General features: G+C 44.4%; 1 protein-coding gene across 1 annotated transcript in view; it reads left to right on the forward strand.

The window, feature by feature from the left end:
* Window positions 1-22344, forward strand: part of TLN2 (talin 2) — a 203228-nt gene that overhangs the window by 73639 nt on the left and 107245 nt on the right. Inside the window, exons 24-29 of the mRNA XM_028100406.2 lie at window positions 1358-1486; window positions 3917-4019; window positions 15308-15516; window positions 16564-16683; window positions 17726-17923; window positions 19199-19338. Of these exons, the coding sequence (XP_027956207.1) occupies window positions 1358-1486; window positions 3917-4019; window positions 15308-15516; window positions 16564-16683; window positions 17726-17923; window positions 19199-19338 (899 nt within the window). The remainder of the gene's footprint in view (window positions 1-1357; window positions 1487-3916; window positions 4020-15307; window positions 15517-16563; window positions 16684-17725; window positions 17924-19198; window positions 19339-22344) is intronic.

A 22344-nucleotide genomic window follows, 5' to 3' on the forward strand; every position in this document is an offset into this window, starting at 1 on the left:
TCAGTGAGCCTTAGAGACATACACACTTCAACTGCTCTGGAGCTATGAGCCTCAAAGTGGGACTCAAGCAAGACTGTCCACTGGGTGTAAGAAGATACTGAGAGCTTTAAAATATATTGTTTTATATAGTGTAAGGGTTAAGGTATAGGCTCTGCAGTCAGACTACCTGCATTCAAATTCTGGCCTTGCCATGGACTAATTTTTTGTGACCTCAGCAAGTTAATTAACCTCTCTGTGCCTCAGTTTCTTCACTGTGTACTACTAGCACATAGCAATCAATCAGTATTTACTGCTGCTGTTGTCACTGTTACCTAAAAAAAAAGGAAAGAAATTAAGATTAACCAGTATTTAACATAATGATCAAACATTTTACACCTATACTTTATTAACATGTGTATGGGGGGATGTGATCAAAGCATTTGGAGACCAATATCTTAAATGATCAAGAGAATGAAGTAGTTTTCTTAAAAAACTAAAGAAAAAAAAACTTCTGTAATTTTGAGTATGAAACGGTAATGGTTTATAGTCTAGAAATTTGTAGAGAATCAATAAGGTTGATAAAGACTTGTGCCCATATGGTGAGCGCTGTGAATTGTGCAAGACTGTTAGATCACAGATCTGTACTTCTGAAACAAATAATGCAACATATGTTAAGAAAAAAGAAAAAGAAAAAGATAGCAGGAGGGGAAGAATGAAGGGGGAGTAAGTCAGAGGGGGAGATGAACCATGAGAGACGATGGACTCTGAAAAACAAACTGAGGGTTCTAGAGGGGAGGGGGTTGGGGGGATGGGTTAGCCTGGTGATGGGTATTAAAGAGGGCACGTACTGCATGGAGCACTGGGTGTTATGCACAAACAATGAATCATGGAACACTACATCAAAAACTAATGATGTAATGTATGGTGATTAACATAACAATAAAAAATTAAAAAACAAAAACAAAAAAGACTTATGCCCATAGTCCTAGGTTCATTCGTTCATTCCTTCTTCAGCCACCCACAACGTGCTTCTCAAGCCTCTGTGTGCACACAACTGTACTAGGTTCTCTCTCTCTAGAACCCAGACACAGCAAAGAAGGATCCTCTTAGTCGGAGCGACAAATGCATTTCTGATAAAAATAGCTTCAAGGAGATTTTAAGTATATCTACTTATGAGACATGCATAACTGATTATTTAGGGAAGTTAAGACTGACCAAGGTTGATTTTGCTCTATCAGGAAATGCATACTCCACTGGCTTCCTGTTGCCAGGGTTGGAGAATCATTGGGTACATGCAGAAAGGCATTTTGTACATTGCAAAGTACTGGGGACACTTTTCCCGGACAGACTGTACACGTATTCCCAACTCTGTTGCCAGGCCCATGAAGCCTGTGGCCCTATGGAAATCGATTCAGCTCTGAGCACCGTGCAGACACTCAAGAATGAACTGCAGGACGCCAAGATGGCAGCTGTGGAGAGTCAGCTGAAACCACTTCCGGGGGAGACGGTAAGGGATGTTAGAGCCTGCTGCAGGGTGGGACTCCACCTCGTGTAATGATCACGTGAGGCATTTTTAGAAGCTGGAGTTGGTGTGCCTGAATCACACATACTTTGAAGGCAAAGCCCTAGAATAGCCCCATTTTTAAGAACTGCGTTGAGATAAAGATGGCCCTGAAGGGGCCTCTGGTCATGGTCCTGTGTCTTGCTTTCCTGGGGCTTCGCTAGGGATGAACAATTGTCTGTCACTCTTTTTCATAAACAAGACACATCCTAGTGTTTGAGGCCAGTGTTCTGATCCCACAGCCTTTTTCTGAAAAGAACGTCCAGTGCAGCTGGAGGAGCTAGGTTTAAAAGTAGGAATTCTAGCTTCTAGCTCCAGCTTGTATCCTCAGCTAGCTGTAGACAGTCTTGCATCTCTTCTGTGTCTCAGATATTTTATCTGTGAAAGGAATAGCAATGAGGTTATAAAGGTGGACACACAAAATATTTTCAACAGACATGGTTTGAAAAAATATTGATTTAGTGCAAGACAACTAGGATGGACGACAGCAAAGCACTTTAATCCAGTACAAACACAAGAGCTGGGGGAATGGTGGTAACAGAGCTCTAATTTGATCGTGTTATGGTGCCTCCTGATGCCTATGTCAGGGTTTTCTTTTTTTTTTTTTAATATCTTATTTATTTGACAGAGAGAGACACAGCGAGAGAGGGAACACAGTAGGGGGAGTGGGAGAGGGAGAAGCAGGCTTCCCGTGGAGCAGGGAGCCCGATGCGGGGCTCGATCCCAGGACCCTGGCATCATGACCTGGGCCAAAGGCAGACGCCTAGCGACTGAGCCACCCAGGAGCCCCTATGTCAGGGTTTTCTTGGCTAAAATTCTACCAGTTCTTCTCATTTGTGTGTAGCTCCTTTTCCACATTCTTAAATGTTGCTAGTACCACTATTTGGTAAGTATCTCGTAAGCACCGTGTATGCATAAAATCAATCTAGTTTATCCTGATGGTAACCTTGATGAGCGAGTTTTGTGAATCCCATTTTACAGCTGAGGAAACAGAGGTGCAGAGGTAGGTTGTCACTATTCTGTCCAGTGTCTACTAGCTGATAGTGGAAGCAGAGTTTGAATCCAGACCTACAGGACTCCAAAACCCATGCTCTTGATCTCTCACCTTGAGAGCTTCTACTCTTAACTACTGCTGCTCTTTGGATGACCTGCAAACTTGTGGAATATACAGGGAGTTCCAGAGCAGCTAATTTGCCACGGAGCAATGGTAGATAGGAAGCCCTGAGAAAATACTTGTTAAATCATGCTACTGCTAATTGTAAAGACAAGGAAACTCAGGCTCAGAAAAGTTACGTCACCTAACTAAGGTCACCCAGCTAATGATCAAGTCAGGACTGGCTGCAGGGCCAGCAGCTTTGTAATGTAGTCCATGTGTCCCTTTGCAAACTCCTGCACTCCAGGGAGCCCAAGAGAGGCTGACATGACATGAATTCTGCCTTTACAGAAACCTGCTGGTCGGTTAGAATGTAAGAAACCCCATGTAATTTTTAAGGAAATTGTTTGCCCCGGAAGAATGTGTGTGCTGTGTTAGAACATATTGTTGGCTAGAACATACTGTTGGCTGCGGGTTCTTTTATGTTTGAAGGCACTGCCTATCTTGGGAAGCAGTGTTTTAGAGTTAAGAAATGCACACATTCTTTGATGCCTGTCTGTGCTCTCATGGTATGCCTGGCGGTTCTGTTCCAAAATGTTGTCCTCATCTAGTAGTCAAATAATTATCCATACTCTGAGCCATCAGTAACTTTGTTCTCTAAATTATTTATTCAGTTTACAAAGCAAGATGACGTGCTGTTCATGGGAAGCAAGCACTTTACCCATTTTCATAATCTCATTTACCATGGCAAACCTCTCCTATTGCATTTCCTTCTGGTTAGAACTCCTCAAAGTATAAAGATCGAAACGAACAATGTTAATGGCCCCACATGCCAGGAAGGCAGGACCGCTGGATGTCTGCCCACTTCCTGCCAAGGAATAATTCATTCTCGCTAAGGATTTGTTGCAAACTTTCTAAATTAGCTTCGAAAGGCATGATGCTAATAGCTACCATTTGTTGAGTACCTACATTGATTCTGAGAACTTTCTAAGCTTAAGTATTAGGATCTCTCCAGGAAACCAAGGCATGGAGAGGTTCAGTAACCTGCCCAGTCTCTGACAGCTAGCATGTGGGGGTAAGGAAGCAGAGGACAGGCGCCTGAACCCAGATATTTTCATTCTGAAGCAGGGGCTCTTTCCCTTCTATCACCCTACTTTTTGCACCACTGGTATTAGGTGGGAAAGACCTAAGGACCACGATTTGATGTGCATTGTTTGTATGCTAAGACTATAGTGTATGTTGCTTTTCTTCTAAGCTGTCTTCCCCCTTGGATATTCTTACAGCTGGAAAAATGCGCTCAAGACCTAGGAAGTACATCCAAGGCAGTGGGCTCATCCATGGCACAGCTCCTAACCTGTGCTGCTCAAGGCAATGAGCACTACACAGGTGAGACTCACACCCTTCGTGATGCCCTGTGGCCAGGTGCAGACCACTGCGGGGCGAAGGGGGGGGGGTTGGGGGTTATTCCTATCTCCACATTCTGTTGTCAGCCAACGTCATTAGCCATTCTGCTGAGTGTGTAGTAGTATCATATTATGGTTCTAATTTGTATTTCCCTGATGAGCAATGCAGCTGAGGGTTTTTCCATATATTGGCCATTTGGACATCTTGTGAAGTGCCTGCTCATGCCTCAGCTGGGGTTCATTGATTTGACTATGAACCTAACTTTTTCAACAGTGGTTTACAGATTTTTCAGGCTCTTTCCCTGTGCTTGTTACTGGGCTTGATACTAAGCATACAAAGACGAATAGAATATGAAGGCCCCAAATTATTTGTGGATCACCCCTTCTAGACTATAAGAAACAATAATAATAGACTTTTAGGACTATCTCTGTGTGACTCTTGGAATCTCACTAAATTAAAGGAATAAAAATAAAAAGGTCAAGGAGAAAAAGATGGCAACAAATAAGATGCCAGTGAAATTTGCGAAGATAGAAGGAGACAGATGACTGGTAGCTGATAGAGACAGTGAACAAAAACTGAAGTTCTCCAGGGACAGGGCAGCCAGCAAGAGACAAGCTGACTTGTGCTGCAAAACCCTGAGTGGGTTTGAGTATTGGAGACACAAGGTACCCGTAAGGGCAGGAAACACCTTTAAACAGGGCTATATAGAAACAGATTGTGTGATTATCAACTCTAGGAAAAACACCAGGCTATATAAGGAAATGTCTTCCTAATAGGAAGTAGGCATAATAGGAAGACTCTAGCTACCTAAAATGGAAATATGGAGAAGTTTCATTGTAAGCCCATTACTCAGAAGTAGGAAATGTGTCTGAAGAAAGCTGGAAGAGTTGAGTGGCTCCAGGAAGGGAATGGGATGGGGAGGGGTGGTTATAGATTGTTGCTTTTGTTACACGGCAGTCCTGCTTGACTTCTTTAGAAAAATGTATATGTTGTTACTGAAGTGTAATAAACATCCGGAAGAGAGCTCTCAAGTCCTAAATGTGTGCCTTCGAGAGTTATTAAAAATTGTACCCAAAAAACCACCACCAAGATCAAGCGGTGGAACATTTTCTGCACCCACAATGTGCCTTGTGCTTCCTGCCAGTCATTGTATTTCCTCCTGTCCCCAGAGGTAAACACCCGTGACTTGTAACCTTGTAACACACAAGTTGATTTGTCTATTTTTAACTATGAATGGAATCGTGCAAGGTGTGTCCATGTGTTTTCGCTGCTTTTTCTGGCATTATGGCATGAGATGCACGTGATTTCGGAAGCAGTTCTTTCCTTTCTGCTGCTCCCTGTAATGTTTCATTATGTGAATATACCTGTTGGTGACTCTGTATACCATTGATAGGTGAAAGTATGAAGAGTTCTCGTACAGGCTACTTAGTGAACAGAAATAAGCATTTTCTAAATAGACACCTAGAAATGGAGTTGCTGCGTCCCAGGCTGTGCTAATACCCAGCTCTGTCCTCCCAGCAGCGTGTGAACGCTCCAGTTCACGTTCCTGTCTCCACGTTGTGTTGTCAGCCAACGTCATTAGCCATTCTGCTGAGCGTGTAGTGGTATCATATTATGGTTCTAATTTGTATTTCCCTGATGAGCAGTGCAGCTGAGGGTTTTTCCATATATTGGCCATTTGGACATCCTGTGAAGTGCCTGCTCATGCCTTTTGCTCTTTCTTAAAAAACAAAAAACAAAAATCTTAAGTTATCTTTGTCTTAGTTGTAGGAATTCTTTTTCACTTATGCGTATTTCCTTTATCTTGGGGCTTACCTTTCACTCTCAAAGCTGTTTCTTGATGAACAGATTTTTTAGAATTTTAATATAGTTCAATTTACAGTGCTTTTTTTCCTTTATGGTTACTAACTTTCTGTGTCCTTTTTAAAAATTTTGCCTCTCCAAGATCATTAAGATATTCTCTTCTATTATGGTCTAGAAGCTTTGTTTTACCTTTCTATATTTAGAACTGTGATCCGTCTTCAATTGAGTTTTGTATATGAGCAAAGAGGGTCCTTACTGTTTTTTTCTCTAGGATATTTATTTGACCCAGTGCCACTCACTGAAGCAATCATCATTTCCCCAGTGGTCTTTTGTGCCACTTAGTCCTTAAGTGAAAGCTATATGCAAATCAGCTTCTGATCTGCTTCTTTTGCAGTGACTTGATTGCCTGTCCCTACCTTAGTAGCACACTTTACTAATTACTGAGTTTTATACTAAGTATTAATATCTACTTATATAAGTCCTCTGACTTCATTACTTCTCAAGTAGTGCTGACTATTCTTAGTCCTTTGCATTTCCACATAAATTCTACAATCAGCCTGTCAGTTTCTACTCCAAAAAAAACCTGTTCATTTTTTCTTTTCTAAATTGGAGTTATACTGAATCAATCTGGGGATAAGTGACATTTTCACATTCTTGAGGCTTCTGATCTGCAAATAGGGCATGTCCCTCCACTTACTTAGATTTTCCTTTTAATACTGTTTTATAGTTTTGTGCATATAATTTTGTGCATTTGTTTTCATTGTAATGTGCTTGATATATCTTATCCCATTTTCAACTTTTCTGTATGCTTTTATTTAACTTGTATCTCGTGAGCATCATGTAGTTGTTTTGCGAAGGGTTGTTGATGCAATGTCTTTTTTTTTAATTTTTAAAAGATTTTATTTATTTGAGAGAGAGTGAGAGCACAAGTGGGGGGAGGGGCAGAGGGAGATGCACACGCCCCACTGCTCAGGGAGCCCAGCATGGGGCTCGATCCTAGGATCCGGGAATCATGACCTGAGCCGAAGGCAGATGCTTAACCAGCTGAGCCACCCAGGCACCCCATCAATCTCTTTTTTCAATTGGAGTATTTGTGCCATTTACCTGTAATGTAATTACTGAGATATTGGGGTTTGAATCTCTCCTTTTACTCTTTGTTTTCTGAATGACTTACCTGTTCTGGCTTCCTTTCTCTCTCTGTCTCCTTTTTCAGATTCATATGTATCTGTTAAGTTCTGTTCCTTTCTCCTTGATTAGCTTGTTAGTTATATAGTCACTGACTTTTCTGGGATTTTTAAAAGTCTCATATAAGTTAGTGGGTTCACCACTTCCTGGACGGGGCAAGAATCTTGGGACCCTTGAACTCCCTTTACCTTTCTTCCAGCTCATTCTTTGTCATCATTGTTGTGTGTTATAATTATACAGATACTTTAATCCTCTCCATACAGTCTCCATATTGTTTCATACAGTCAGCCAGTATCCATTTAGATTCACCTCCACGTTTGCCCTTGCCATTGTTCTTTATTCCTTCTTTCCTCTCCATGTGCTGCCACTGGGGATTATTTCCTTTCTGCCTGCAGAACTTCCTTCCTTTCTTTCGGTGTGACTTTACCAGTAACAAATTCTGTCCATTTTTGTTTGTCTAAAACTGCCTTTGGTTAGCCGTTATCTTTGGTAGATAATGTCATTTATAAAATTTTAAGCTGACGGTTCTTTTCTGCCAGAACTTTGAAGGTGTTATTCCATTGTCTTCTGGCTTCCTTTATTTCTGTTGTGAAGTCAGCTGTCAGTCTCCTTTTGAGAAGGTAATATGGGGTGGGGTTTTTTTCAGTTTTTTTTAATTTTTTAAATTTTTTTATTTAAAATGAATTAGCCAACATATAGTACATCATTAGTTTTTGATATAATGTTCAGTGATTCATTAGTTGCATATAACACCCAGTGCTCATCACATCACGTGCCCTCCTTATTGCCCATCACCAAGTTACCCCATCCCCCCACCCACCTCCTTTTCTGCAACCCTCAGTTCGTTTCCCGGAGTCAAGAGTCTCAATGTGGTTTTATTTTTACCCTCTGCTAGCTTTTTGAATTTTTCAGTCTTTTTTCAAGCAGTGTGCCTAGAGAAGTTTTACTGGGTATTTAGTCTGCTGTAGGTTTTAGCACTGCTTGAAAATGGGATTTGTTGTCTTAGGTCCGTTTTAGAAAATTCTCAAGCACTGTATTTTCAAATAGTGTTTCCGCCCCATTTTTTTTCTCCTCTTCTCTGTAGATTCCAGTTACCATATATGTTGGGCGTTTCCACTGTTTTATGTGTCTCTTAATCTTTCCTGTAGTTGCTGTGATTTTTTTCTTCTCCATGCTTTATCCTGCATATTCTCGTTTGTTCAATCTGCAGCCCACTGTTCCTCTCTTGAGCTGTGTCTTTTCTGCCTTTCAACCTCTTCCGAGTTTTTAATTTGAAATGTCCTATTTTTCAGTTTGAGAATAGCCATTTGATAGTGTTTGTACACTTCCCTTTCTCTGCTGAAATTTTCTATCTTGCCACCTAATTTCTTAAACTTAGTTATCACAAGTTATTGAAAGACCTGGTTCAGTAATTCCGTTATTTGGATCACCTGTGGGCCTGTGTTCCTGGTCTGTCATTTTTCTCCTCTTGGTTTTCAGCTATTGGTCTTACCTCCTGGTGTTTCTGATATCTTTTAACTTAATGCTAGACATTGGTATTTTAAACTGAAGAGATAGTGTGAGGCTTTAAATTGTGTTTCTTTCCCTATGGAGGATTATTCTTTGTTCCTGGTATGTAGTGAACATCTAGGCAGATCACCATAATACGAACAGGGACTGGGCTGATTGGAAATCATGTGGTCTATTTCCAGTTTATTTTTTAGGGCACAGACCTTTGTGTATTCCATCAGAACATCTATGATGTTTTTACCAGGACCATTCTCTACTATGGGCTCAGAACTGTGCTTTGTAATCCTCCCAGCCCCATAAGATTGCAGGAAGTTTTGCTCAGCTTCTGGACAAGTTTACAAATGAAGGAATGCCTTGAGGGGAAAAGCAGCCCTGTACCCCCTCACCCCCCACCACCACCATGCTTGCTTTCTTTTTAAAATCTCATCCTTCTTCATGCCTTGGTTTCTCTCCACTGCTGTCAAACAGATGTTTTATATGATTTTTCCACTGTTTTAAGTTGTGTCTCTGAGGGGAATTGATCTGCAATAAGCTATTCTGCCATTACTCTAACCAAAGTCCTCTTAGATTTTTTTTAACTGTGTCTATTACCTTGAGAATAGAGACAATAGGAGCACAAAAAGAGTTCTCTGTAGTATAATATATTACCTGCAATAATAGGAATTTTATCCTAATGGGAGAGTAAGAGAAACTGTCAAGAGTGAACTGGCCACCTGATCAGGGTTTTAAGGATTGTTCAGCATTCATTTAGCATTCAAGGAGGAGGAAAAGTATTTATAAATTCTCACAAAACAGAGGGTACATGAGAGATACGAGTTTCAAAAATTTCTACACATTTCTGGAATCTTGCCAGATTTGGTGTAGCTGATGAAATGGACTCTTCAGCAGAAGGAAGCCTGCTTTATAAGTTGCATCATCTGATACTGATAACATCCAGGATTACAGACTGTCTAGTCTGTGTGTGAAAAAACAGCCTAGAAATAGCACCATTTAGTTTTGGCAGGCACTGAATGGGTGGTTGAGGAAGCGGAACAGTGTATTTTGAGTCCCAAAGGTAAGAGGAAAGACGGCTGACCAAGTGACCGGAGGAGGGTTCAGGTAAAAGGCAAGCCCATAAGGAGTCAGAAGTTAAGGCCGGAAAGGGAGGCTGGGTCAGATCCTAAAGAGCCTCCTAAGCCAACTTAAATCATTGAAAACTTAACCTAAGAGCTTGTGAAAATATTGAAGAGTTCTCATCCATGGACATGGTTTAGTTTGTCTTTCAGATAGGTTGCCTTTCTTCTCGTAAGCAGATAAATTGGAGGGAAACAAAGGTGGAGGCAGGGAGACCAGTGTGAAGGCTGCTGCCTTCATCCATATGAGAGATGGGTGTGGCCTCTAGCAGAATTGAAGGGATAGATTAAAGAGAGACCTAAAAGCTGTTTGGCTTTAGCTTAGACTGGTCAGGAACTGGCCAGGATGGGAGTAAGGAAAGCAACATGGACAACTCTTAAGTGTTTGGCCTGCAGTGAACGAAGAGGTGTGTGAATCACCATGATGGCAACACAGGGCCATGGGCAAGTGTGGCAGGGGTTGGAGTTTAGAGATGCTAGGTTCAACTGTAAATGCATTCAGTTTGAAGCATCTGTAGAATGTCCCAAGTCCAGGTGCCCATTAGGCAGCTAGAAATTTGCCTCTGGAACTCAGTAGAGAAGTCTGGGCTGGAGATAAGTTTTTAAATGTTTAATATAGTGATAGTAATTGAAACTGTGGAAGTATAGATAAGTTTGCCTAGGGGGAATGGTAGAGTAGGAGAAAGGTTATCAGATATAACCCTGCAGAACCCAAACATTTAACCCAAACAAGGCTAAGCAGCATTGGGAATCTTTGAAAGAAGTGAGAATATACAGCCTTGGAGAAGAGCAAGGAGGTTGGGAGAGAGGAGTATCTCTAGATTCAGAGAAGTGGTTGCTACCCAGAAAGTCGCCTAAGAGAGGGACTTAGGAGGCATCCATTGGATTTGGGAAAAACAGGGTCACTCTTTCCTTGTTGAAGGCAAGTCCAGGCTAGTTGGAGAATGGATGGAAAGCAAGAAGAGAGCGCACGTGTGGACAGCTTCTCCCCAGGTCTCAGCTTCCTCAGATGAGGTGTGCAGGATAGTCTGGAGTTACATGTGAGCTACCCACTGGCTGGATTCTAACACAGATGTGTTTTTGTTTGGCTGGGGCAGTATTTAAACTACATTTATGGTGAGCTGAATATAGTTGTACATAGACCTCTTTCCAGATCCTGTGCAACAGATTAAAAACCTATGTCATACCAGGTTTTTACCTTGTGAGTTTGCCATGTGGGCTGGTGCCGTCTACACATGACCTACATAAATGCCAGTCAGCAATAACTACCATTACAAAGCACTTCACTACATTGCATATCACTGGTGGATCTTCTTCTTTTTTTTTTTTTAATTTTATTTTATTATGTTGTGTTAATCACCATACATTACGTCATTAGTTTTTGATGTGGTGTTCCATGATTCATTGTTTGCGTATAACACCCAGTGCTCCATTCAATATGTGCCCTCTTTAATACCCATCACCAGGCTAACCCATCCCCCCACGCCCCTTCCCTCTAGAAAACTCAGTTTGTTTCTCAGAGTCCCTAGTCTCTCATGGTTCGTCTCCCCCTCTGATTTCCCCCCCTTCATTTTTCCCTTCCTACTATCTTCTTTTTTTTCTTTTTTTTAACATATAATGTATTATTTATTTCAGAGGTACAGGTGATTCATCAGTCTTACACAATTCACAGCGCTCACCATAGCACATACCCTCCCCAATGTCTATCACCCAGCCACCCCATCCCTCCCCCCCCACCACTCCAGCAACCCTCAGTTTGTTTCCTGAGATTAAGGATTCCTCGTATCAGTGAGATCGTATGATACATGTCTTTCTCTGATTGACTTGTTTCACGTAGCATAATACCCTCTAGTTCCATCCACGTTGCAAAAGGCAAGATTTCATTGGTGTTTTTTTGATGGCTGCATAATATTCCATTGTGTATATATATATATATATATATATATATATATATATATATACACCACATCTTCTTTATTCATTCATCTGTTGGTGGACATCTTGGCTCTTTCCGTAGTTTGGCTATTGTGGACATTGCTGCTATAAACATTGGGGTGCATTACCCCTTCGGATCACCACATTTGTGTCTTTGGGTAAATACCCAGTAGTACAGTTTCTGGGTCTTAGGGTAACTCTATTTTCAACTTTTTGAGGAAACTCCAAACTGTTTTCCAGAGTTTTCCAAGTCTGCACCACCTTGCATTCCCACCAACAGTGTAGGAGGGTTCCCATTTCTCCTCATCCCCGCCAACATCTGTCATTTCCTGACTTGTCAATTTTAGCCATTCTGACTGGTGTGAGGTGGTATCTCATGGAGGTTTTGATTTGGATTTCCCTGATGCCGAGCAATGTTGAGCACTTTTTCATGTGTCTGTTGGCCATTTGGATGTCTTCATTTGGAAAAATGTCTGTTCATGTATTCTGCCCATTTCTTGATTGGGTTAGTTGTTTTTTGCGTGTTGAGCTTGATAAGTTCTTTATAGATTTTGGATACTAGCCCTTTATCTGATATGTCATTTGCTAAAATCTTCTCCCATTCTGTCGGTTGTCTTTTGGTTTTGTTGACTTTCCTTTGCTGTGCAAAAGCTTTTTACCTCGATGAAGTCCCAATAGTTCATTTTTGCTCTTGCTTCCCTTGCCTTTGGCGATGTTTCTAGGAAGACGTTGCTGCGGCTGAGGTTGAAGAGGTTGCTGCCTGTGTTCTCCTCTGGGATTTTGATGGATTCCTGTCTCACATTTAGGTCCATTTTGAGTCTATTTTTTGTGTGGTGTAAGGAAATGGTCACTGGTGGATCTTCTTAAGGCTCTGTTCCTGAAAGTAATTTAAGATCCAGATAGCAAGAATACTGTGAAAGTAATCTGTGTCTTCAAAGGATTGTGGTTACTGCCACAGTGATCTGCTTTTGAGTTTCCCACTGGCAGTTCTGACTCTATAGCATATGCTGGACTGTAGGAACATTTTCATTTGGAGGGTGGTATTTGCCTGGAGACCTGACCCTGATGAGGGTCATCACTACCTTTAAGAAGTCACTCTGAACGGAGCCATGTATAGCCGTAGATGTTCATTGGGCTCCCCAGCCTCTCGTCATCTTGTTTCATTCCTTTGATGGTGTAGTTTCCTCTTTTTTTTTTCTTTTTTGGAAACCTGATCCCTCCAAAGAGGATTCTCGAGGTGCCTTGGGATTTCATAGTGAGTCCTCAGCACAAAACACGTGGGATAGATCAGCCTAAGCTTTTGTCATTCAGCTCCTCTGGTTTCTGCGTTTTAAAAAATTGTCTGAGTCTGTAAAAGGTTTTTCAGTAACTGATTTTTGCATAAATGTGACTTTCCTAATTGTGTATGATAAATGTTTTATTCTTTCAAAGTCATATACAACTCAAATAGAAATGGACTCAGGAGACTATAATAAATGGAAAGGCAGGAGGAGATGTCTAGAAATGACAGCCTAGAATTTTCAACAGAGCGGTGATCTCAGCCTCTCCTAAAACCTGTGGGAACCGGAGGCCCCAAGGGTAAAGGCAGCAGTCTGGGCCACACAGCTAATCAGCAGCAGAGCCGGAGCTAGATGAGGTCTTAAACCACATGTGGTGCCTTTCTGAGCAAGGGCATCTTGCAACCCTGTGCCAGAAGCTTAAACATAAAAAGGAATTAACTGCTCTCAGTTTGTTTCTCTCCTTCACCTTCACTCTATTTATCTTTGTGTCTCCTCTTCTGGGCTTCCCCTTTGCCATAAAAAAAAATCAATCACTTTGTTTAAGATTCTTCCATACCATGGGCTCTGTTCAGAAGTGCCGTGTGATGAATGGTAGATGGGCAGCTTTGTAATTTGCCCTGATTAGATTGTATAGTTACATCCCAGCTGCGTGACTTACTAAATATTTACAGATTCACAAGTCTGCAACGCTGCAAAGTTGTCTTGTTTTATGGATGTGGGGCCTTTTGCATGATTGCATTATGGTAAGGAGAGGACCACCTGCTGCATCTGTGCTAACATGGCTGAAGCAACAGCTGGTCAGAGGTGGCCTCAGGGGGACACCCAGAGACCATCCAGCTGAAGCCTTTAGACAAGAGTCACCTCAAAGCTGAGTGAGCGAGACATCAATGTGTCATTTTCATGCGGATGGTATATGTTCTAACAAGAATCCTTCATAGTTCTCTACCCCAAAGAGCACTGTGCAGAGAGTCTGACCCAGAAGCTCAGAATCCTCAGATCTAGCTCTGGCACTGCCTCTGAAAGTGGACAAGACACCTCTCAGTGCTGGACCTCATCTGTGAAGCAGTCCAGTGAGATGCGCTTGAAGGTGGGCTCCTCAGCGTTTCTCAGGGTGTTCAGATTCTCTTGTTACATGCTCTGGCATTTCTAGTCTTCATCCTCTTCTTGGGTATGCCAAGCACTCGGTGCCACGTACAAAGGTGCATGTTCATTCTAAGGGAAGTGTTGCTATAGTTTCTAAGAACTAGTTTCTATTCATAGTGTATCACCAAGTCCCATCATCCTTAGAAGTGAATTTAAGGATGAACAGCCACTTCGCAGAGGAGGCTATCCAGATGGCCACTAAGTGTATGAAAAAGTGCTCAACATCATTATTCCTTAGGGAAATAAAAGTTAAACCTCGGTGAGCTACAATGGCACACCCAGCAAAGTGGCTACAATAAGAAATCTGACAATAGCTAGTTTGGGCTAGGATGTAGAGCACTAGAACGCTCATACATGGCTGGTGCAGTGTATAATGGTAGAACCATTCTGAAAAGGTTTTGTAGTGTCCTCTAAAGCTAAACTTACTCTGTGACACAGCAATTCAGCTCCTAGGTTTATATCCAAGAGCAATGATTCCATCTGGCCACCTAAATGCATGTAAAGAACTCTCTTGGTGGCTTTATTCCTAAAAGCCCCAAACACAAAACAGTCCAAATGGCCATCAGCAGAGGAGAGGATAAACAGATGGTGACTTCGTGTCATGAAATACGACATAGCAAGAAAGAGGAATGAATGTGACAACATGGGTGAATCTCCTAGCATTCTGGTAGGAAAAGAAACCAGACACAGAAGAATACATTCTTGTGGTTCTATCAACAAGGAGTTGAAGACCTGGTAAAACTAGTCTATGGTGATTGAAGCTACACCAGTGCTTACTTCTGGCATGAGAGGTTCTTGGCAGAAGAAGGACACGGGCGATGGAACTGCTCTGTTGCCATCTGGTTGGTGGTTACGTGCTTGTAAACACGTAAAAAATCACCGAGCTGCCCATGTGCACTGCTCACTTTCTTGCATAGAAGTCGTGCCCCAATAACAACAATTGGGAAGGGAAGTGCATCCAAATGATTCGTCTGTGTCCTTGATCCCCTGCACTTTGGTGTTTTGGGCCTGTGGACATGCAGGGCAGAGTGTGCGGGTGAAGCCAGAGCAAAATTACTTTTCGCATGGCGCTTGCTATCATACGTCTCTTAGATTGGCCCAGAGCCAGTGGTACGGGCTGCTACTTGGAGAAGCGTAGCGATTCACATTTTTGATAAGTCATTTGGACCCCACCCCACCTGGACCACACACTATCAGAGGGTGCTCTCCTTTCTAGGAAGCTGTGGTCTAGTGGCTGATTTTCAAGTAAAGTGTGACTTTTAGGTGGAATCTTATAGAAAGTGTGGTGGGCTTTCATTTCCAGGGGTGGCTGCCAGAGAGACAGCCCAAGCTCTGAAAACGCTGGCCCAGGCTGCCCGTGGGGTGGCCGCATCCACGAGCGACCCTGCAGCTGCGCATGCCATGTTAGATTCTGCTCGAGACGTCATGGAAGGCTCCGCCATGCTCATCCAAGAAGCGAAGCAGGCCCTGATTGCACCTGGGGATGCTGAGAGTCAGCAGAGACTAGCTCAGGTGAGGCCCAGAATTGGCAGTGATGGTCATCACTGAAGTGGTCATGTTGGCAGGCTGTCTCCTGGGCATTCTTTTCCCGGTGTGAACGTTTTTCAATCAGTGGGTGTTTTCAAAACCTCCCAAAGTACTATGCCAGTGGAGGCCATACACGATTCCCACTTTTGTAAGTCTTGCCTAGTACCCCCCAAAATAGATCTGCTTAATTGAGTCAACAGAGAGTATGGGGGCAGGGACGCTTTTGAAATCTGTCCTTGGAATTTCGGGGCATGTTTGTTGGGGACCCGTGCATGCTTAAGTATAGTCTTCTTCCTAGTCTGGGAGGTGAGGTAGATCTACTTAGTCTGGCTCTACTGCCTTTTTGGATGAGTCTTTGCCAACCTAATGAAACTAGTGGGCTAGAGGCCATCTGGGCAAAGTTCTAGACAGGAAGCTGGGAAGAAGATGGTCTAGTTAAAGGGAATGACACAGCCCACAGTTCCAAAGACCTTACCCTTGACCTGAGTGCAAACAGCGAGCCCTCACCCATCCTAAAGGGACAGCATGTGGGCAACTCCAAGTTGGTCTGGAAGCACTCAGAGCATCCTGCCTGCCCTTGGGCGGGGTGTGGTCTGGGGGCGATGGCCCCAGAGTGTGACACCTAACTGTGACTCAAAGAACTCAAGGCCTCCTTCCACTTCGGTAGCCTCCGCGGGGCTCTCAAGAAGGGAGCTCTTTCTGTTTATCTTGGTGGCGGCTCTCTTTGTTGTGGAACCTGACATAATATTGGAGACTTCTGTGTTTGAGTCACAGAATCGTGACTTAGCCTGGTGCCGGGCGCACGTAAGGCGTACCATATCACTGTGTTAGCCCCTTTGCCAAGACAGGATGTTAACCCCAGTGAGAGGCCTCGGCGAGGTGACTTAATGGCAAACAGCGTCAGCTGGATGCTGGCAGATCATTTCCCGATGCTTTTCAGCTCTGCGTACTATCACTGCCGGCTCCCCACACGTCTGCAGCAGGGTTGGGAAAGTGCTCTCTCACGGAGCTTTTCTCCCTGTGTGTATGCAGGTGGCCAAAGCCGTCTCACACTCCTTGAATAACTGCGTGAATTGTCTCCCGGGGCAGAAGGATGTGGACGTGGCCTTGAAGAGCATTGGCGAGTCCAGCAAGAAGCTGCTTGTGGACTCGGTGAGAGGCCTTGCATGGAGAAGGGGCACCTTGGGGGCTGGGCTCACCCTGGGTGTGAGAGGAGGCTTCTTCCTTCCGTGGGATCTCTGAGCAGCTAACCTCTGTTTGAGGAGGCCCGTTTTGCCTCCCAGTTTGCCTTTCCTTGTTCTGCTTTGCCATCAGCAAAGTTCCCAGGTGGAGCTTTAAAAGTTTACTTTTTCTTTGAGTCGATGTTGCTGTTTGCTCTCCGGTCAGCCCAGTGAAAACAGGAAAGGTGGGTATGTGATCCTCTGACTTCTTATCAGGACATCTCGGGCAGGGACGGTCAGGTGGTGGAGGGATGTGTGTGTCTAAGACATTTGAGAGAGTGAGTAGTCTAAGGAATCTACTTGCTCTTGGAGCCCATTCCCAGTTTTGTGAGCCCCTTTCAGTGGGGTGGAGGGGGTGGGAGGGTGGAGCTTGGGCTCATTCATTTCTTCTCGGCCTGGTGCCTGGCACATACCAGGTCCTCAAGCAGTGTACATGGTAGGACTAATAGAGCCTAGCTTAACTCCCTGGAACAAATAGGAATAGTTCCACCAATGACACTTCTGATCCACACGAAAGCTATGTGAGCAAAGGCTACTAATAAAATTGGTGGCTATTTGGAAGAACAGGATGTGAAGTTTAATAGCATCTGTCTTTTCGTTCTAGAAAGCTAAACCTTTGAGAGGTTCCATCCAAAATGAAGTGGTGGTTCAGAGCATGGATCCTGGAGTCAGACTGCCCAGGTGTGAATCCTGGCTCTGCTACTGAGGGGACCATAGCCCCCAAGGATAGACCACTTTTACATCTACTGTTGTCTAGCACTGAAGAGGTGTTTAGTAAATTTCAGTGAATGAAATAATGTCTGTATGCTAAAGGTCAGACTTAACATAGGTGGCCTCAGACCACACAGAGCCTTTTAGTCTAGATGACTCAGAAATGCAGCCCTGGGAGAGTCTTTCCCTCCACAGAGCCTTCGTTCATTTCCCCCATGCGAGGTAAAGCTTCTTACGGGGTGTGCCTCTTCTCCCCACTGCAGTTACCTCCGAGCACAAAGCCTTTCCAGGAAGCCCAGAGTGAGCTGAACCAAGCCGCGGCTGATCTGAACCAGTCTGCGGGGGAAGTGGTCCATGCCACCCGGGGCCAGAGCGGAGAACTGGCCGCAGCCTCTGGCAAGTTCAGTGATGATTTCGATGAATTTCTCGATGCTGGCATTGAGATGGCGGGCCAAGCTCAGGTGAGTGTGGCGGTGGCTGCCTGGAGCGGACCCTTGCCTGTCTATTCTGGTGGACTGTCCGCCCTGGAGGCGGTGGGCAAATAGGAATAGGGAACCCTGTCAGCAGGTCACACTCTTGTGTTCTCTTTCCTGCTTAGAAAGCTCTGTGACCTCACAGGCCAGGCATTCCTAAAGACGCTATTAGCTTATGTGTGAAATGCTTCTTAGAGATGAGGGATAACCTCCCACGATCATCCAGCAGGATTCATGGTTTACTTAAGCTTTTCGGAGGGAGGGCAGCTCTGTGTCCTGTACTTCATACGTGGTATAATATAGTAAAAAACAATGTGTTTGAGGTTTATTGGGCGCATTGGAGGGGGCTATGTCTAATACCAAGTGTCAAATGATTAAAAATTACCTCTTTGAGGGACACCTGGGTGGCTCAGTCAGCTAAGCATCTGCTTTCGGCTCGGGTCATGATTTCAGGGGTCCTGGGATCGAGCCCCACATCAGGCTCCCTTCTCTGCAGGGAGCCTGCTTCTCCCTCTCCCTTTGCCTGCCACTCCCCCTGCTTGTGCTCTCTCTCTCTCTCTCTCTCTCTCTCAAATAAATAAATAAAATCATTTAAAAAAATTACCTCCTTGAGATGAACAGATAAAGCCCTTATTCAGAACAAGGGAACATGACTGGTCTGGTGTCAGCCTGCAGAGCTGTTTTTTCTTGAGCTCCTGTGAACTCCCTAAAGGAGACACCAAGGGTGTCTCTTGTTGTGTGATCTACAAATGGTTGTTTCTCAGATAGGAAGTCAGCCAGGTGAGAAATGTGTCTTTCCCCGAGTCAGGAACTTCTGGGGTGCAGTCAGCTCCCAATATTGAGACAGTGCCGGGCATTTGTGCCAGGCTGAGATGTATGAGCTCCTTGACAACTCCAGCATTGTTGAGCAAGACGCTGGAATCCTGGCCTGGTCTGTGCACTGATGTGCTGGTGCTCTCTCTCCCTCTCTCTCCTTCCCTCCCCCACTTTCAATGCTTGCACTTGTGAGACAGCACAGCTCTTGGCTGACCCACTTGGGGATGGATCTCTGTCCTTTGCGGGCATCTTGGTGTGGCTATCTGTTTGGGGGAGGGTAGACACGGGGCAGTGTCTCTACCAGTTAGGCATCTGCAGACTAATGGGGCTTAATGCAGTCTCTGTAGATAACTTGCTTCCATTTCAAGATGCTTCTCCCAGCTCTGTGAATGCTGCCCGGGAGAAATGGACAGTCCCTGATTACTCTGCCTCCTTTCGACTTTGCAGACGAAAGAAGACCAGATCCAAGTGATAGGCAACCTCAAGAATATCTCTATGGCATCCAGCAAGCTGTTGTTAGCTGCCAAGTCTCTCTCGGTGGATCCAGGAGCCCCCAATGCAAAAAATCTCCTGGCAGCTGCTGCAAGGTAAGAGTGGAACAAAACGTACTTTCATGTGTGGTTAAATAATGTCAGTGTTTGAGAGACAGGCCTGACATCCTGCTGCTCTGGCGGAGCAAAGCCGTGGTGCTGTTTTTATGTTGTCAGAGGCAGAGTCGTGACTCTGGCACTTGATTAAACTGGCTCATCCTCATGTGCTTTCCCCACTAAAGATGTTTTCTGTCTTCTCTTACAGCCTTTCAGCTTGCTTAGACTTAAGGCCCCTATTGATTTATAAGCATGATGGCTTAAATGGATGTTTTTAAAGGAGTGTTATATCTTTCCAATGCTGAAAGTAGTATGTGCTCCTTGAAAAAAATCAGAAAATACTAAAAAGTATTAAAAAAAAAAACAAAAAAACACACCCACACCACCCAGCAAGCCGTTCAACATTTCTTGAGCACTTACTGTGTGCCTGGCATCAAGGCTAATGAGATGAATTTAAACCTATTCCATTTGTCACGTGCAGAAGGGCTCCAGTTTCAGGTGAATGGAGTAGTGGTGGGAGTCAGCTATTGAGTTTGGGGTGGTGCCAGTGTCCTTTCCCGCTGTTTTCACCCAAGGAAGCGGTGAATACAACACAACTTCCGCTCCAGGGCCACTGTTTCAGTTTCGTTCAATAACCAGTGACTGAATGCCGGTCCGTGGAGAAACTGCAGTGACAGCCCGGGAAGATTTTGTATTAGCAAGCCCACGTTCATTTTCCTGAACCAGGAGGGTGCAGGGTGTTTGATATTTCTCTAGGGCTGTGGGCCTGTTCTCTTAGCATTGCTTGGCGTCACTTTGTGTATAGGAAAGCTCACAGCAGGAAGAGATGAAGTGCAGGCAGTTAGGATATATAGCATAATTGGAAACCTTTTCAGAATGTGCAAATTAGTGATTTTTAAAAAGCATAGCTTGATTTCTACTTTTCGATTTTTTTTTCAACTTGATTTTGCTTGTTTACTTGTGTATTTGTTTTTTCATGTCTTTCTCTCTCTGGGTCCTCAATGGCTGTCTTTTTAAATTGAGTTCAGAGTCAGGAGAGCTGAATTCTAGTCCAGGCTTTAATGTTTGACACACTTGGTTACATTGGTTGGATTGTTCAACCTGTCTCAACTTTCCCATCTGCAACATGGGGGTGGGTACTACGTCATCCTTAAGTGCTAAGTTCTTGTTAGCTCTCATCAGTATACAATATATCTTGGTGCTTATGGTTAAAACTGGTCTCTGGTCTCCTCTTGGTCTGTAGTGCTTTATTTATTTGTTTGTTTATTGTTTGCGGGTGGTAGGGGTTGGAATTAGATCATCTTAGAGCAGGTCCCTTGAAAGCCCTTGAGTGTCTGTAGTTATTCCTAGGTGTATATACTTCAGCTTCGAACAGTAGCGAGAGCCACTAGGAGATTGGAAAAATACCCTCCCATCTCCCTGCCTCCATCTTCCGCTTTGTGGCTGTGCTGGTGAGGCCCTCTGAGGGGTGGGGGCTGAGGAGGGAGGTGTGATGTCCTCTCTGTTGAGCAGCTGTTTCTCATATAAAACCCTCTCTTGATTCTTCTTTTTCCTACAAAGAGCCTTTGGATAGGGCAACTGATGTTTCCAGGTATCTGAACTCAGATGTTTTTCGTTATCTTCAGTTTTTTGCATCATTTCAAAATCACAGTTTCCAGCTTAGAATGCACTGTTCACTCTCTTAAATCATGGAAGAAGGGGATAGTGTAAATTGGCCTTTTGCAAGCCACGTAGGGAAGGAAAGGCAGGCCCTAAAGGATTATGGCTGGTGTCATGGCTCTGTGGGTGTCTGAAGGCCCCCTGGTGGTGACATTGAGGAAGGGGCCTGGAGACGAGGTAATGACCATTTCTTTGCCCCTTTCTGTCCTGGCTTTGAGCAGTTGACAGGGAGTTCCAGCCTGATGGTTTCATAGCCAAGTACGTGCTTAAAAATCATCACAGGAAATGACTGTCTCAGGATGGAACTGTTGTCAGAAGATGCCTGCACTTTCTCCTTGGCTTCTTGGCACATGTGGGGAAGCTCTGCTCCTTGAGGTGGTTTCCTAGTGGAAGCTCCGGCCAGGTCAAGTGAGTCAGGCAAGCTGTTCTTTGGAGGTGGAGCTCTGCACAGCTGGCGTGCATTCATTCATTCATTCAACAGATTTTTACCACGTGCCTGAAATGGGCTGGGCCCAGCACTGCGGGCTGGGTGGGCGCACACTGGGATAAGACAGGGATAGCCGGGTCGAGTTAGGGCAGGGGACGTGCACATACACAGCATGCTCACCTCATTCCGTCTGGATGCTGCAGCAGCCCGGCATGTGAGCGCTCTTGGAGTTGAGCAGCTGGGATCTGACTGCCGTTGTCCTCATCTTCAGTCCCACCACCCTCCCTGTTCCTGGGACAGCCCAGCCCTGCCTGTGTTTCATGTGGATGTCCCCAAAGGCCCCATTGATGCCATTGTGGGGACCTAGACCTGGACCAGTGCAGCCCTGCCCTGCTCCTACCTCCGTAGACTTGAATCCTTTGTTCTTGATGGTCTCCATGATTCTTCCTGCTTTGGGAAAAAAGATTTCTCTCTGGAAAAGCAGGTGGGTATGCCCTTTCCCTCTGTTCTTCATTCTGCATTGGAGCCCAGGTACACATGAGGAGCCCAGTCCTTTGGTTTCTGATGCTTAGAGGAGATGAAGTCATTTTCTGTTTAGTGCCCGGCTTGTTTGTCTTTTTCCTGTGTAAGTGGTGAGCTCTGACTCTCTTCTGAGGAGCTGGGTAGAGCTGGAGACCTTTTGTCAACCCTTCAACAGCTTTTTCCCTGGCCAGGGGCTGGTCTGATGCTGCCTGAACTTAGTCAAAGAAATGGAAAACCGGGTTGCATTGGAAAAAGGAGGGCACATCCTACCTCTGAGCACCTCCCCTGCTCCAGCGCTCACACCATGGTCATGCTGGCCAGAAGGACGCCCTGGCTGAGACTTCACATCCATGGCTGTCGCTGCCAGCATTGGGACCCAGCTATTTTTTCTGCTGCCT

This window comes from Eumetopias jubatus, unplaced genomic scaffold, assembly GCF_037043125.1.
Source record: "Eumetopias jubatus isolate StellerSeaLion01/CBP00866 unplaced genomic scaffold, mEumJub1_p1.0 scaffold_7, whole genome shotgun sequence".
Classification (NCBI taxonomy): Eukaryota; Metazoa; Chordata; class Mammalia; order Carnivora; family Otariidae; genus Eumetopias; species Eumetopias jubatus.